At 46.4% G+C, this 15,158-nt stretch overlaps 1 protein-coding gene across 1 annotated transcript in view; it reads right to left on the bottom strand.

Moving 5' to 3' along the window:
• SVOP (SV2 related protein) overlaps positions 1-15,158 on the bottom strand; it is a 68,138-nt gene that overhangs the window by 4,997 nt on the left and 47,983 nt on the right. The window contains exons 7-14 of the mRNA XM_005691591.3: positions 13,988-14,051; positions 12,445-12,570; positions 10,687-10,815; positions 9,264-9,337; positions 4,978-5,054; positions 2,665-2,772; positions 1,298-1,409; positions 272-353 (exon numbers count right to left, since the gene is read on the bottom strand). Of these exons, the coding sequence (XP_005691648.1) occupies positions 272-353; positions 1,298-1,409; positions 2,665-2,772; positions 4,978-5,054; positions 9,264-9,337; positions 10,687-10,815; positions 12,445-12,570; positions 13,988-14,051 (772 nt within the window). The remainder of the gene's footprint in view (positions 1-271; positions 354-1,297; positions 1,410-2,664; positions 2,773-4,977; positions 5,055-9,263; positions 9,338-10,686; positions 10,816-12,444; positions 12,571-13,987; positions 14,052-15,158) is intronic.

Below are 15,158 nucleotides of genomic sequence, written 5' to 3' on the forward strand. Positions count from 1 at the left end.
CTCTCTTTGCCCCTATCTAAAATAAGGTGAGATAAAATAAAATATATATAAAACAAGTAACCCATCATCCCTGAGTGTGGGAAAACGGACACGCTATCACGTGGAGTGTAAGTTCAGGCAATATTTTAGAGGTTAGTGTGCTTTTTCAGTCTTTCTCAAGGACAAATTTCAGTCAGAGGAGCCCACGCTTCGTGTTTCTGGAAGTAGAGCTTCTCCCTCCACCTGCCCCCTCCCCACCACTGCTCCCAGGCATCCCTTCCCACCCTCTTACCTCAGGTGTGTAAACGTAGGCTGCTTGGAAGCCTCCAGAAATAAATGCTCTTGCAATGAAGAGTAACAGAGTGAGCATATTTCTAGGAAGAGGGAAAAAAAAAAAAAAACAGATAAGCAAGTATTAACATTTTTTTTTTCTGACAGTTTCTTTCAGCAGTCTTCTCTGCCCAGGTAGAATTTACGCCCTAGAAATTGGCAAAGCCCACCTTACCCAACACACATTCAGGTAGGCATGCAGACACACACACACCCCAGTGGTCTCTCTGAAGGCCGGCTTTTATAAGTTTATCATTCTCCGAAGTTCCAGGCTGAGATGGAAACATCGGTGGTGCCCAGGGTGGGGGTGAGGTTGGGGAGAAGTGACATAAAGCAACCAAAGTCCAGGTAGGACCTAGTGGGGACGGGAATTGAGCTAGGAACCAGCTGAACCAGAGAAAGTAAACTTCTCTTCAGTATTTTGAGGACAATCCTGATCCCCACCCCCCGTTCCATCGTTCCCACAATGTCTTTGAATATCAGCATTCCCAGATCTAAGCTACGTCTCCAGACTCTTCACAGATCTCTCATCTGCAGGTTGGTCTGGGGTCTCTCCAAGGTCAGCACAGGCCAGTTCTACCTTTGGAGGCACTTGATAGATGGAAAAAATGGAGCAATGCCAAAAGCAGATTATAAAACAGGACCTTGAAATAGTACCATGGAACAAATGAACACTTACAACTCATATATGAATTAAACAGCTAAATGCATGCGCTCACTGGGAGATGACGTCAAACGTCTAAATGTGATGGTGACGGAGCAAACTTGGGACCAAAGTGCCCTCCTACCCTCACCCCCATCATAGGCCCCAACTTTAAGCATGGGGCAGTTATGAGGCAGCCAACAGACTCAGTCCTAGTGAGGGGTTGGAGGGATCTTTCAGATGACCCCCAGAGGGTGTAATCCACAGCTTGCAGGTCCAAGGAGCCACTGACCACCAGCTGAGAAATAAGCCAGCTGGCCACAGAAAGCTGGTGTCATAACCCACCTTCCGACGCAGATAAACAGTAGGAGGCTGCAAAAGGAGAAGATGCCGAAGCACAGGGCCATGGTCTTCTTGCGGCCCAGGCGGTCAATAATCCAGAGAGTCACAAGGACACCTGCAAGGGAGCAGGGGTGCCGTGGGAGGTGGCGTCCGACACGGCCCCACGACCCCCCCTCCCGGTCTTCACATGCTATGCACTCCCCTCCCCTTGAGAGTGGGCTAGGTCTCATGACCCACTTCTAACGACTAGCATATGGCTGAAGTGATGCAACGTCACTTCATTTTTTTTGAGCCAAAAAATTTTATATGGGGAATTCACTGGAGGCCTAGTGGTTAGGACTCTTGTGCTTTTGCTGTGGAGGGTGTGGGTTCAAACCCTGGTTGGGGAACTAAGATCCCATAAACCACATGGAACAGGCAAAAATTATTTTATATCAATATTTGATTAGGATAACAAAACTTACAAAAGCGTAAAAACAAGCACTTAAAACTGTACTTTCCGTAAATGTCATTAATGCTACTAGACGTCTACAGTCTGCTTTAAAATGCATTGAGTTACACAGAAACAAAAGTGATTCCTCCTGGGAAATCGAACGAGGGGTGGGAGGCGCTAGGGTAGTAGACTATGGTTTCATTATAATCCCTAGTACAATTGTTTTTGCCATGTGGGTGATTACTGTGATGAAGTGCTTAAAAATAATGATATTTTAATAAAGCGAGAATGGCCTACAATTCAGAGTGCTTGTATAGGCACAATAAAAACCTGGTGCTTAGATTTTTTTAAAAATGCATTGTGTTCTATGTTTCCAGTTCAGTTCAGTTGCTCAGTCACGTCCAACTCTTTGCAACCCCATAGATGGCAGCATGCCAGGCTTTCCTGTCCATCAGCAACTCCCGGAGCCTACTCAAATTCATCACGTCAGTTATATGTCTATTACAAAGTATATCTGTGAATCTTGGGCAGGCATTAAGATTATGGCTTTTTAAAATTAAGTTTATGCCAGAAGTGGCCTCCCTAGTGACAAATGGACATATGTCTATAAGACTGGCATAAGACTGACAATCCCTGGTCATCCAGTGGTTAGGATTTAGCACTTTTACTGCTGTGGGCTCATGTTCAACCCCTGGTTAGGGAACTAAGATCCCACATCCCGTGGGGTGCAGCCAAAAAAAAAGGATGACGGAAAAAGACAGATCACCTTTGCTTTCTGTGAGGCATACAGTAAAATGTCAGCCCCTTCACAGTTCTTGACTTGTAGCTAAAGTTTGAAAACAAATCCCAGAAATGGGATTTGCTTCCAGCTGGCATGAGGTTGCAGCCACGTTCCCAGGCTGCACTGTGCCAGCCCCACCTGGCGCAGGTCCCTCACCTGGGAACTCAGACAGGGTGGTCCACAGCAGGTCCATGTAGTCCTCCTCACTCAGGTACTCGCAGGCCAGGCTGCACTTTGCCTCCACTGCCTTCTTCCGGCTGGAGACTGGGAGGTGGAGAGAGAGAGAAAGAGGAAGAGGCACCCAGTGTTGAATCGCGTCCTCCCATTCCCCATGTCTCCTTCCCTGGGTTGATTTGGCTGGGATGCTGGGGAAGGCGCACAGGCTCAGGACTCAGACCAACTCAGGGTGCCTCCCCCCGACCAGCAGTGTCAGAGCTCCACCTCTAAGCCTCAGCTTCCTGACAATCCCGGGGCTAATAAACCCTCGGGGGTAAAATGGTTTAGAGGCTGGAAGCAGGCTGTGTACATGAATGTGCTTAGACCAGAACTGGGGCTTCCCAGGTGGCACAGTCGTAAAGAATCCACCTGCCAGTGCAGGAGATGTAGGAGGTGTGGGTTCAATCCCCGGGTCGGGAAGATCCCCTGGAGGAGGAAATGGCAACCCCCGCCAGTATTCTTGCCTGAGAAATCCCATGGACAGGGGAGCCTGGCGGGCTGCAGTCCATAAGTTAGCACAGCGGAACACAACTGAAGTGACTTAGCACACACCGTGACTATTTACTCACCTCTTTCAAGTCTTTCTTTAAGTCTCATCTGCTCCCTGAGGCCATCTTGACTACCCTGTTTAAAACTCTGACTTACCCATGGCCCCTTACTCTGCCCCACGCTCCTGACCTCCCTTACCTTGTGCGATCTTTTTGCCCTCAAGTCATCTGTTAGGAAACAGAGTAAAAGACCTTGAAATGGCATAGCATCCTGTCCTGCGAATCCTTACAGGTTATCTCACCTTTCACATCCTTAAGCTCTTTCACAACTTCACATGATAGAATACTAACACTAATGCCAAGGATTCTTGTCCACAAAAATGCAAGTTGCGTCTGGCAGTGATGCATTTGATTATCGGCCCTCGGCACACTGCCAATTTTTGGCACGTTGCTAACCTGCGAAGGGAGGGGCTGCAGAAACAAGGGAGGAGGCGTCAAGACATACTTGTGCAGCCTGGTTTCTCCTCAAGGAATACACATCAGAATATCTTTGAGTTCTGCAGGCACTAAGGTCCCCACCCAGAAGGAGGGTGGCAACTCCAGAGTGAGCACAAGATTCCTGGGACATCACCCAGATACCTCACCACCAACCAATCAGAAGAAAGCCACACAACCTGCAGCTCTCCTCCTCCACCACCAAAATCTGCCTATAAAAATCTCCCCCCTAAACCACTGGGGAGTTCAGGGTTTTTGAACAAGAGTCAACTCATTCTCCTTGCCTGGCCTTGCAACACACCTTTCTCTGCTCCAAACTCCAGTGATTTGCTTTGTCTGGCCTCACTGTGAGTCAGGCACATGAACTTGTATTCCTTCACAGGAGCAAGGATTTAGGCTTAAATCAATACCAAACCCCAAATTTATAACTGAACTGCTTCCTCAGGGCAGTTCCTTTAAGACTCTCTCACACCCCCCAGGGAGATGGGACTCTGCTATCTCAATAATAATACAATCCTCATATCAATAAACAAAACAATGAACTCAGATTAAGAACGCTTCATATGAAAAAGATAATTGGACAAATCCTGCAAACAGACAAGAGCTCCATCCCTTTATGTCTCATCCTGAGTTCAATGCTAGGAATCTAATATTCTCTTAAAGATAGATCAGTTTGAAAGCCCAGACATCTATATATAGATTTTGATTGTTATTCATTCCTCTCGTCCTACGGGTCCCATCTCCAGCTCCACAACAGAATCACCTGGGGAGCTTTAAAAACCCACTCATGCCTGGGCCACACCCCCAAAGATGCTGATTAAATTGCCCTAGGCATTGTTTAAATGGCACTGCCATGTTTAAAAGCTCCCCCAGGTGATTCTGTTGTGTGGCCAGGATTGAGCTCCAACCTGGTTCTCAGACTTAACACACACACACACACACACACACACACACACACACACACATACAGAGGATGGCTCCACAGGGTCACAACTGTAAAACTCGGGGATGGACTTCATGGACCTCTTCAGGGGACGTAAGATAAGATTCTGCTCTAAGGTCAAGCCTATGATGATAAGACTGTCCAGGTTTCTACAGAACCTCTCAGAAACCACAGCCCAGCTCTTTCATATTCAGATTTTGCAGAAACTTGCTCCTGGGAGTCTGCGCAAGGCCAGGCCCTGTGAGGGCAGGACCAGGGCTGGGAGTGTGTGGATGACCTTGCGTGTTGGGTGGAGGGTGTTAACTGCTAGACGGCTGTCATACTCACTGCTGCAGACATCTCCCGCTTGGAAGAGCTCGGTGGTGAGCAGGACTAATCCGTAGTAAGAAAACGCATTGGAAAACCTGCCAGGAAGCAAGCAAGAAGCGTAAGGAAATGATGGGAGAGATGCAAGTCCCAATTCCCATTCCATTGCAAAGGACTTCCACCCATAGCAGCAGAGACTAGGCTTTGGGCTCAGGCCACACTGGGCCTTTGGGGGTTTTCCTGGACTGCTTGAGCAAGAAGATAGCGGGTACAGAACATACTGATGGACTAAAAGGAAGTGATCCTGTGTCCTTTGAAAGATCAAGAAAATTGAATTATAGGGACTTCCCTGGCAGTCTAGTGGTTAAGATAAATGCAGGGGGCATGGGTTTGCTCCCTGATCAGGGGACTAAGATCCCACATGCTGCACAGCACAGCCAAACAAAAAATACAAACACCAAAGAACTGAATTATATCACAAACAAGCCACCCCCAAGCTGTTCACTCAACTGGCAAAAGGAGGGGAAAAAAATGGTACCAAAGTGGTACAAAAATTTCTACCAAAATTTGGTAGAAAACAGTCATTTTGACAGATGTCAACAGATGTTAGAGCTTTGGGGTTGAGCTGAATAGGGAAGAGAAGGGAGATACATTTAATAATATAGGTATTCCCCACTTTCTGAGAGCTTGCTTCGCTATACTTCACTTTTACGAAATCTATATTAGTACCTGTTTTTGCTCTCCAGAAGAAATCTGAAGAGGTTTTCACTTTTACAAAAAAAGGGAGGAAAGCAAAAATAGCAGCCAGTGTTTATTTTATAGAGGCAACTCTTGCCCCAAGCAGCGACAGTGGCGCCACCAAGCTCCTTCCCCGAGAACTACACTCAGCATCAGCATCAAGCTGCCATTACCTTTTTTTTAAAAATTATTTTACTGAAGTATAGTTGATTTACAATGTTGTGTTAATTTCTGCTGTGCATCGAAGTGATTCAGTTATACATAGAAATACACTCCTTTTCAGATTCAAGCTGCCATTCCCTTGGAACTGTTGTCTGTGAGCATCTGTATTTTATTTCCATGTCTTATTTCTTCGATTAGCAAGATGCTCTTCATTCTTTAGTCACTAAGTTGTGTCCGACTTTTTTTGTGACCCAGTGGACTGTGACCCGTCAGGCCCCTCTGACCGTGGCATTTCTCAGGCAAGAATACTGGGGTGGGTTGCCATTTCCTTCTCCAGGGGATCTTCCCCACCCAGGGATTGAAACTGTGTCTCCTGCTTGGCAGGCCGATTCTCTACTGCTGAGCCACCTGGGAAGCCTCAAGCAAGATGTATCCTCAGGTAATTATTTCTTCGCTTTATGCCACTTTAGCTTGAGAAAGCTTTCATTGCAACACTCTGCTTTTGTAACATTTTAATTTACTTATTTTTAATTGAAGGATAATCGCTTTACAATATTGTGTTGGTTTCTGCCGTATATCAACGTGACTCAGCCATAGGTATACACACCCTCCCTCCCTCTTAAACCTCCCTCCCACCTCCCACCCTATCCCACCCCTCTAGGTTGTCATAGAGCCCCAGTTTGAGCTCCCTGGGTCATATAGCAAATTCCCGCTGGCCACCTATCTTACATACTGTAGTGTATATGTTTCCATGTACTCTCTCCATTCATTCCACCCTCTCCTTCCCCGGTCTGTGTCCACAAGCCTATTCGCTATGTCTGCATCTCCACTACTGCCCTACAAATAGGTTCATCAATACCATCTTTCTAGATTCCATATATATGCGTTAGTATATGATATTTTTCTTTTTCTGACTTACTTCATTCTGTATAATAAGCTCTAGGTTCATCCACCTCATTAAGTGAAAACGAAAGTCACTCAGTCGTCTCCAACTCTTTGTGACCCCATGGACTATAAAGTCCATGGAATTCTCCAGGCCAGAATACTGGAGTGGGTAGCCATTCCCTTCTCCAGGGGATCTTCCCAACCCAGGGATTGAACCCAGGTCTCCTGCATTATAGTCGTTAGAACTGACTCAAATGTGGAATACGCTACTTTTGGATAGCAGGGGCGAGGAAACTGCAGAGCTCTGCCTCCGTGTTCAACTGGATCACTTCACCGAGCGTTTGTTAAACACCTGCTCTGTGCCCAGTCAAGTGTGGAGTCTGCAGACTTCATGGGCATTTCAGATCAGAATGACGCAGTTAACTAAATTCCAACTGTCCCAGGAACCAGAATACTCAAGTCTGTAGGGTCAGAATATCGTGTCCTATAGTACAGCTACGTGGGAGTTCAGTCATTATCAGAAGCCGATGATTAATTTCCTTGCCTTACAATATGTGCTTCCAAATGTGATTTCTATAGTATTCTAAAATTAGGCTGTAATCAATTGCTTAGGATTTAAGTAGTGTTCCTCCAACAGAATCACATGCACTCAAAGATAGATACTCTCATTTCTGTTTCCCCACGTTTTAAAATATCCTGCCAGCTCCATACGTGGACTGGGCACACAGCAGGTGTTAAAGCCTTGGTGAGCTGATTCAGTTCTTGGGGGACATTAGGGCAGGGCTGGAACCTGGTGCTGTATATCATCAAAGCTTTCCCCCCACCCCCTGCTACACTCCATGCCCCTACTCCGTTGCAACTGCCCTTTTTGAGGACACTCCCCTGCTCATTAGCACCTCTGCTCAAAGGCGAATAGGAAAAGTGAGAACTGGTGAAAACATGTCACAAAGCCTCAACTGGGCTAATTTTCTGCACTGTTGATGCCATAGAAATTACACAGTTGAAAGAGTGAGAAAATGGCTGAAATTTGACTAGCTGTGGGGTGTCAGGTGAGTTCTCACTACAAATGCCCTCCAGTCAATGCCATGGTTGTTATTTAAGAAAAACTGGAACTAGATAAAAACTGAAAGTTCTGAGAATGCCCATGTTGATCAAATCAGGGGTTCCCAAAATACGGGCCCTGTGCTGGGTGATATCCAAGGTAATATAAATGGAGAGTGGGCTGGATACAGCAAGAGTAATATTAATGGAAAGTGGGCTGGATACAGCAAAAGAATCTCTTTGTGAAAACAAGATTCCCCTAAGTTTCCCTTTGATTCTTTAATCATATCTCAGTCTTACTTATGTGCTAACAAGTCCCTAACACCTCTCCTCTCTGTCTGTCTCTTAAGCACAGAGGCTTCGTGCCTCCCACCTTGGTAAACCATCAGTTTAGCTACTTTTTACTGTGTAGTCATCCCTCAGGATCTGTGGGGGATGGGTTCCAGGAGCCCCTGCGGACACCACAATCCTTGGATGCTCAAGTCCATTATATAAAATGGTGCCATGTTTGCACATAACCTACACATGTGTGCGCATACATGCTCAGTGCTGTCTGACTCTTTGCAGGCCTATGGACTACAGCCCACCAGGCTCCTCTGTCCATGGGATTTTTCAGGCAAGAATACTGGAGTGGGTTGCCATTTCCTCCTCCAGGGGACCTTCCTGACCCAGGGATTGAATCCTGGACTCCTGCATTGCCTCTTTACCCCTGAGCCACCTGGGAATCCCACATATCCTCGTGTGTACTTCAAATCATCTCCGGATTACTTACAATACCAAATACAATGTAAGTGCTGTGTAAAGAATTGTAACTACCATGTAAATGCTACGTAAATAGTTGCCAATGCACAGCAGTTTCAAGTTTTGCTTTTTAGAACTTCCTGGAATTTTTTTTTTTCTATTATCTTCCGTCTATAGTTGGCTGAACCCTTGAGTGAAGCCTGCGGCTAGGGAGGGCTGACCATATTTATCTTTAAAAGCGACTTCTGTCTACGGTCTGCAATTACAGTTCTTCCTTAAAGCAGTTATACAAAGTTTCCTTTTAAAAGACATTTATCTGTCCTACTGTATAGCACAGGCAATTACATTCAGTGTCCTGGGATAAACCATAATAAAAAGAAGATAAAAAGAATGTATACATATATACATATGTGTATAAATATATCAAAAGAATATAAAAAGAATGTATACATATATATGTATAATTGAGTCACTTTGCTATACAGCAGAAATTAACACAGCATTGTAAATCAACTATACTTCAATTTTCAAAAAATTATCAGAGTAAAAAGTGAGTCAAATAAAAGCCGACTAAGCAAACAATAGTACAGGGGAACTTGAATAACACAGAGGCCAGGAAAATGATGCTCAGTTTTGCAAATATTGCCCAAGACGGAAGAGTTGTCATTGCTTCGAGTTCAAACAAAACCCCAAACAGGGTGCAGATGAGGGGGACCCAAACATGAACAAACAGCTCTTACCATATAAACCACAGCAACAAGGTTGTCCATCTAAAATGGGGTGTGAAAAGGTCCCTCATTTTGCCTCGGTCTTCCTGTTTCAAGACAAAGAATGCCCTTTACTCTCCTCCCCTGCAGATGTGCGGGCCGTGGCCATGCACCTACCCCAGAAGGACATATCCACCCCCCCACAAAAAAACTACTCGCTGCTGGGTGCCCTGAAACACAGGGAGGCCCCTGCGGCAGCCGCTCCTTTCCAAAGAGAAGCCCCCCACTGGAGCGTCCAGCCTTGTCACTTTCGCTTTGCAACACACATTGGAAATCACTGTATACTTTCTCCATCCAGAGCATCTTCACACAGAAGGGAGCGGGGAGAACGCAGTCTCTCCCCAAAGGCAACTAAGCGAGCCTCCTGCCCCCCAGACTCTTTGGGAGGCCCCCTGCCCCACCCCTGTGCTTCCCAAAGCAAGTCTGGGGTATGTCCTTGGCTTTCACGCTGTCAGACCCCGCCTAATACTTCCTCTCGAGCTGGTGAAATCCCATTCAGTTCTTTTCACCCAATATAGAAATAATCAGAAATATAATTTTATTTTTAAAAATAATTTCCTCGTAAGCTCTGTTGTTTGCTTAACGGTGTTTGTGATGTTTCTATGAGCTGCAGGGTTGATTCTTGAGGGCAGGGACTGCAGGCTTCAAATCTGGCTCCTTTTTCCCCCCTTGCACCTGGGGTAGGTGCTCAGCTGTTTGTACTGCGGTGGAGTCCCTGATGGTGTTGCCGTGGGGAGCGATGCGCCATCCATTAAGGATGTCTACACGAGCACAGTGTAGTGCCCCGGATATAAGTCTATCACGGCACTTCCTAACGTGGTTTTATTGTTGAGCAACCACATCTGCTAATCAGACTTCCTGGGTGCTCAAAGATAAAATCGAAGCAGGAGTAGTTACATGACCCATGAGGGGACATTATATGACATTTCTCTGCTGCTGCTGCTGCTGCTACGTCGCTTCAGTCATGTCCGACTCTGTGTGACCCCAGAGACGGCAGCCCACCAGGCTCCCCCGTCCCTGGGATTCTCCAGGCAAGAATGCTGGAGTGGGTTGCCATTTCCTTCTCCAATGCATGAAAGTGAAAAGTGAAAGTGAAGTGGCTCAGTCATGTCTGACTCCTAGCGACCCCATGGACTGCAGCCTACCAGCCTCCTCCGTCCATGGGATTTTCCAGGCAAGAGTACTGGAGTGGGTTGCCATTGCCTTCTCCGATAATATTTCTCTAGTCACTGGCTAAATGCTCCAGGTGGCACTTTTAAGACTTGGCAATGAAAATACACAGATTGAAGTTGCCAAGTTCCCTTGCGGGTCCTGTCCACTGCACCCCCACCCTCTCAAGTACACAAGCTCCCCAGCTCGCGTGGCAACACGTGCGGTCTATCCGCCTGGCACTGACCTGTCTGGAAATGATGAGTTTCCCCAGAGGCATAGGAGCTCCGTTTTCCGTGGCTATTCTCTTTAAGGTGGCGATGGCCTTCTCCTGGTTCCCGGACAGCACATCATATCTCGCACTCTCCGGCAGCCACTATGGGGACAGGAGACCGAGATGTGGCCCGTTGAGGTGGAACAGAACCCTTGGTCCCAACCATACACTCTCACTGTGTGTGAAGTCCTTAAGGCCAGAGGCTCTGGGGCCAGAAGCCTGGCTTCAAGTCCTGGCGCTGCCATTGATTATAATGGCTTTGTGACCTTAAACAATAATTTGACCTCTCTGTGCCTCCATTTCCTCATCCATCAAATGGGGATAATAATAGATTCCCCCCCCTTAGGATTGTTGAGAGGATTAGATGGGATTATCCTAAGTGCTCAGCACAGTGCTAGGAATGGTTGATATAGCTGCCATTGTGGTTGTTGCTATGACTATAATTTGGTGCTTCTGAGTTCCAGGTGACAGCTGAATTAAGACTGCTGCCAAAATATAAAAAGTTTCACCTCTCAACACCATCATCATCATCACCTCTACCTCTCAAGAAACCACACCTCACCTGTGTTTAGCATCATCTTGCAAACTCAATCTAAGAGATAGAAACCAGAAATACCTTAGGCCTAACAGAGTCCCAACCTCACGTGACTAGATAAAGGTATCTCCATAAAACAAAGAAACAGTCATCCGTGAAATAAGAGCGTATGAGACTTGGAGTCAGAAGATCTGGTTCAAGTGATTTCTGTTGCTTATTAGTTGTGTGCCTTTTGACAAGTCAGTCGACCTCTCTGGGCCTCAGTTTCCTCATCAGTAAAATGAGAATGTAGCAGAGATTAAAATTCATGCTTCCCTTTCCATAGTATAGAGTTGTCTTCAGATATGGCCACCCAGCCAGAAACTACATTTCCCAGCACCTCTTGCACCTAGGCAAGGCCATGTGATATGCTTTCACCAATGGCATATAAGCAGAATATTCCTGGCCAAGTTATGCCCTCATCAGTAAAGAATCCACCTGCCGTTGCCGGAGACATGGGTTCTGTTTCTGGGTCAGGAAGAGCCCTTGGAGAAGGAAATGGCAATCCACTCCAGTATTTTTGCCCAGAAAATCCCATGGATGGAGGAGCCTGGCAGGCTACAGTCCATGGGGTTGCCAAGAGTTGGACATGACTTGGTGACTAAACAACAATGGAAGATTACAAAGCCCTACACAATGGCAGAGCTACAAGCTAAAAGGAAGCTGGGCCCAGAATCACACTTGTCAAACAGAAGCGCCCATCTGGACTGCTCTGTGAATGAGAAATAAACTCCTAGTGTGTGAAGTTACTGAATTTGTAGGCTTTTCTTGTTACAAAAGCATCCAGCCATGCTTGAAGCCAGATATTTAAAATTCTCTCATATGGGTTGAATTGGGTTTTTGTCACTTGCAACTAAAGAATGCCAGCTATTCTGAACACGCTCTCCTTAAGTGTAGATCCTGCATGGGGGGATGGGGCAAGAGATCTCCCAGCCCCTTGATATTTCCCTCAAGGACATCCCAGCAGAGTCTGTCTGGAGGAAACCTGACACCCTATACCGGGCCTACCCCTGGCCCTGTTCCTTTGTCTCGTTTCTTGATCAAAAGAAATAATCTTAAACGTGGCTTTGGTGCCCTCCTCCACACCCTCCGCACCTAAATACAGTGAATGGCAAGAGACCAAAAGCAAAGGCTGAGGCCCCTTAAAGGATACCTACAAAACACAGGACCGCAAAGAGGAGGAGTGGGACAGCTGAGAGGATGAGCAGCCAGCGCCAGCCCAGGCTGGGCATCACAAACACAGCCAGGACGACCTCGAACACTGTCCCGATGGCCCAAAACACCTGGCAGGGGAGAAAGGGGGTCAGTCACGGTGCAGCTTTGGTCAACACAGTGTGCAATTCCAGGGCCACTGTAGACAAGGTTATCCATGTGGATGAGAGGATCCTTGAGGTGAGGAAAGTAAGAATGGCCGTCCCTTTTCCTGTGGTCCATATGGGTGGGCCAGGGCCTCCACATTGTCCAACTCCTGAGGGTGCCACCCACACTGCATAATATTTGCATGGCACCCACTGGAGTGTGCACTGTGGCAGCTCTGGTTACGGAGATCAAAACAATCAATGTTGTGTGAGGTCAACAGAGAAGTGGACACACTGGTTTTTGTCTACTGTTATTCACCTTCCTTGTCCAAGAGTGCCCTGGTCTCCTTTATCAGAACTGCCACTCCCCTGTGGAGCTGAACATCTGTCTGCTTCTCTGAGTCACTCCATGCTTTCCCACCTTGCTCTTTGTATGGACCTCATCCACGGACTCCTCGTCCTCTGGCTTTACACTGGGCGCAGCCAATGGGGAACCCCATAGGAGATGAGAGGAAAGACAGACCAGGGTGTTTATTCCACCAGGATGGGCATGGGCTGGTTGCACCCTTCAGCTTAAGGTCCTCAGAAAGGACAGGGAGCAGGCAATGAGAGCCACTCAGGGTTCAGCATCATCAGCAGACACATTTCAGTATTTAAACTGGTTCATCCATACCAGCATCAGCTGACCCCCACCCCTGATTGGTCAGGGGTAGACACAGTCAGGACGGTTGGGCAGTGGGGTCAATGTGATCAATACTATCATGTGAAAAAAAATACTGTCATGTGGTCATGGTGATTAGGGAGGATTCTGACTTGGTGTCCAGCGGGAACAAATGAATAATATTTCCACTGCATGGAGGAGGGCCATTAAGCAGTTGGAAATCTGTCCTGAGGGCTTCCAGATTGTAGTTGGAAAACAGGTCATAGGACCCTGGCAGAGGGAGGGCTTGAGAGGGACTGACTGGTCCAGGAGAGTTTTAAGGCAGTCTACTGGCCACAGAGGTGGCTGTGAGTGGGGATCTCACATATGACACGAGTGAGTCTGGATACAAACAGGTAATGAATGATGACGGGTGAAGGGCAGGAGTTTGGTCCCCTCAAGCTACACTATTCAAAACCTACTCTCAGATAAAAGTCATTTCTAGTTCAAGAAGGACATTCTACCTGCCTGCCACCAGTTTTTCTTTTTTCCCCCCCAGGGATGGTAGACTGATTTTGCTTGTTGTTGGAGGAATTTATCCATATTGCAAAACCACCCTGTTGAAATCAACATAACCGATTCATTTTAATCCTTGCATACTGTATTTTTCTTAAACTCCACTTTCTTCATCCTGTGGCTCAAGACACAGGAAATCTGCCCAGAGACTGAGTATTCTTCAGACTCCCAGACCATCCTCCTTACCTCAATCAGCAAAATACACTTAGCTCTGGCTTTCATGGGAAGGAACTCAGCATACAGTGTAACCCTGGGAAAGCAAAAGAGAGAAAGGGAATTAATGTCAGGGCTGAGTGGGAAGATTGCTCTGGTTTTCTGGATTTTTTTCAGCCAAAGAAAAAAGTCAATGTCATTTGGTCTTACTTCTCAGTGTATTTCAGTAAGTCTCTCCCTGTTTTGGTGTCTCTCTCTCTCTTTGCTCTCTCCGTCTCTCTGCTTGAAACCCTAGCTGAAACCATATTCAAGAATATTGAACCCAGCACTTCTTTGGCAGTCCAGTAGGTTAGACTCCATGCTTCCGCTGCTGGGGGCATGGGTTCAGTCCCTGGTGAGGGGACTAAGATCCTGCATGCCACATGACCAAAAAAAAAAAAAACCTCTGTGCCCTGTTTTTATTGAATATATAAATAGTATTTCTGTACTATTTTAATAGTATTTCCATGCTATTTATCCTCTTACACACATATATTCCACCATATTCATGGACCATATTTTCCTTAGTAATAGCTACCTTTTACTGAGGACCTACTATATGCCAAATGTTTTCCTAGATGATCTACATGAATTATCTCCCTCAATAAACGACAAACATGGAGAATCAACAGGGTAGGTAATTATAATTCCCATTGTGTGTGTGTGTGTGTATCTTTAGCTCCTATTTTCATCTCTGTATCTGCGTCGAGTGAGTGAAGACTCTTTGAGACTGTATAGTCCATGGAATTCTCCAGGCCAAAATGCTGGAGTGGGTAGCCGTTGCATCCTCCAGGGGATCTTCCCAATCCAGCGATCAAACCCAGGTTTCCTGCATTGTGGGCAGATTCTTTACCAGCTGAGCCATCAGGGAAGCCCAAGAATACTGAAGTGGGTAGTCTATCCCTTCTCCAGTGGATCTTCCTGACCCAGGAATCGAACCAGGGCCTCCTGCATTGCAGGTGGATTCTTTACCAACCTGAGCTACTGGGGAAGCCGGTCAGATAAGTTGTTACTTGACTAGGATCACATAGTTAGTAAATTAGCAAGTAGAAGAGCCGTACTTTTAATCCAGGTCTATCTATATTATGCACCTCTTCATTCACTTCCCTATTTAGGTGGTTTCAGAATTATAAACAATACTTCAACAAGCATCTTTCATCTTAAA

The sequence above is a fragment of the Capra hircus genome, chromosome 17 (genome assembly GCF_001704415.2).
Source record: "Capra hircus breed San Clemente chromosome 17, ASM170441v1, whole genome shotgun sequence".
Lineage (NCBI taxonomy): Eukaryota > Metazoa > Chordata > Mammalia > Artiodactyla > Bovidae > Capra > Capra hircus.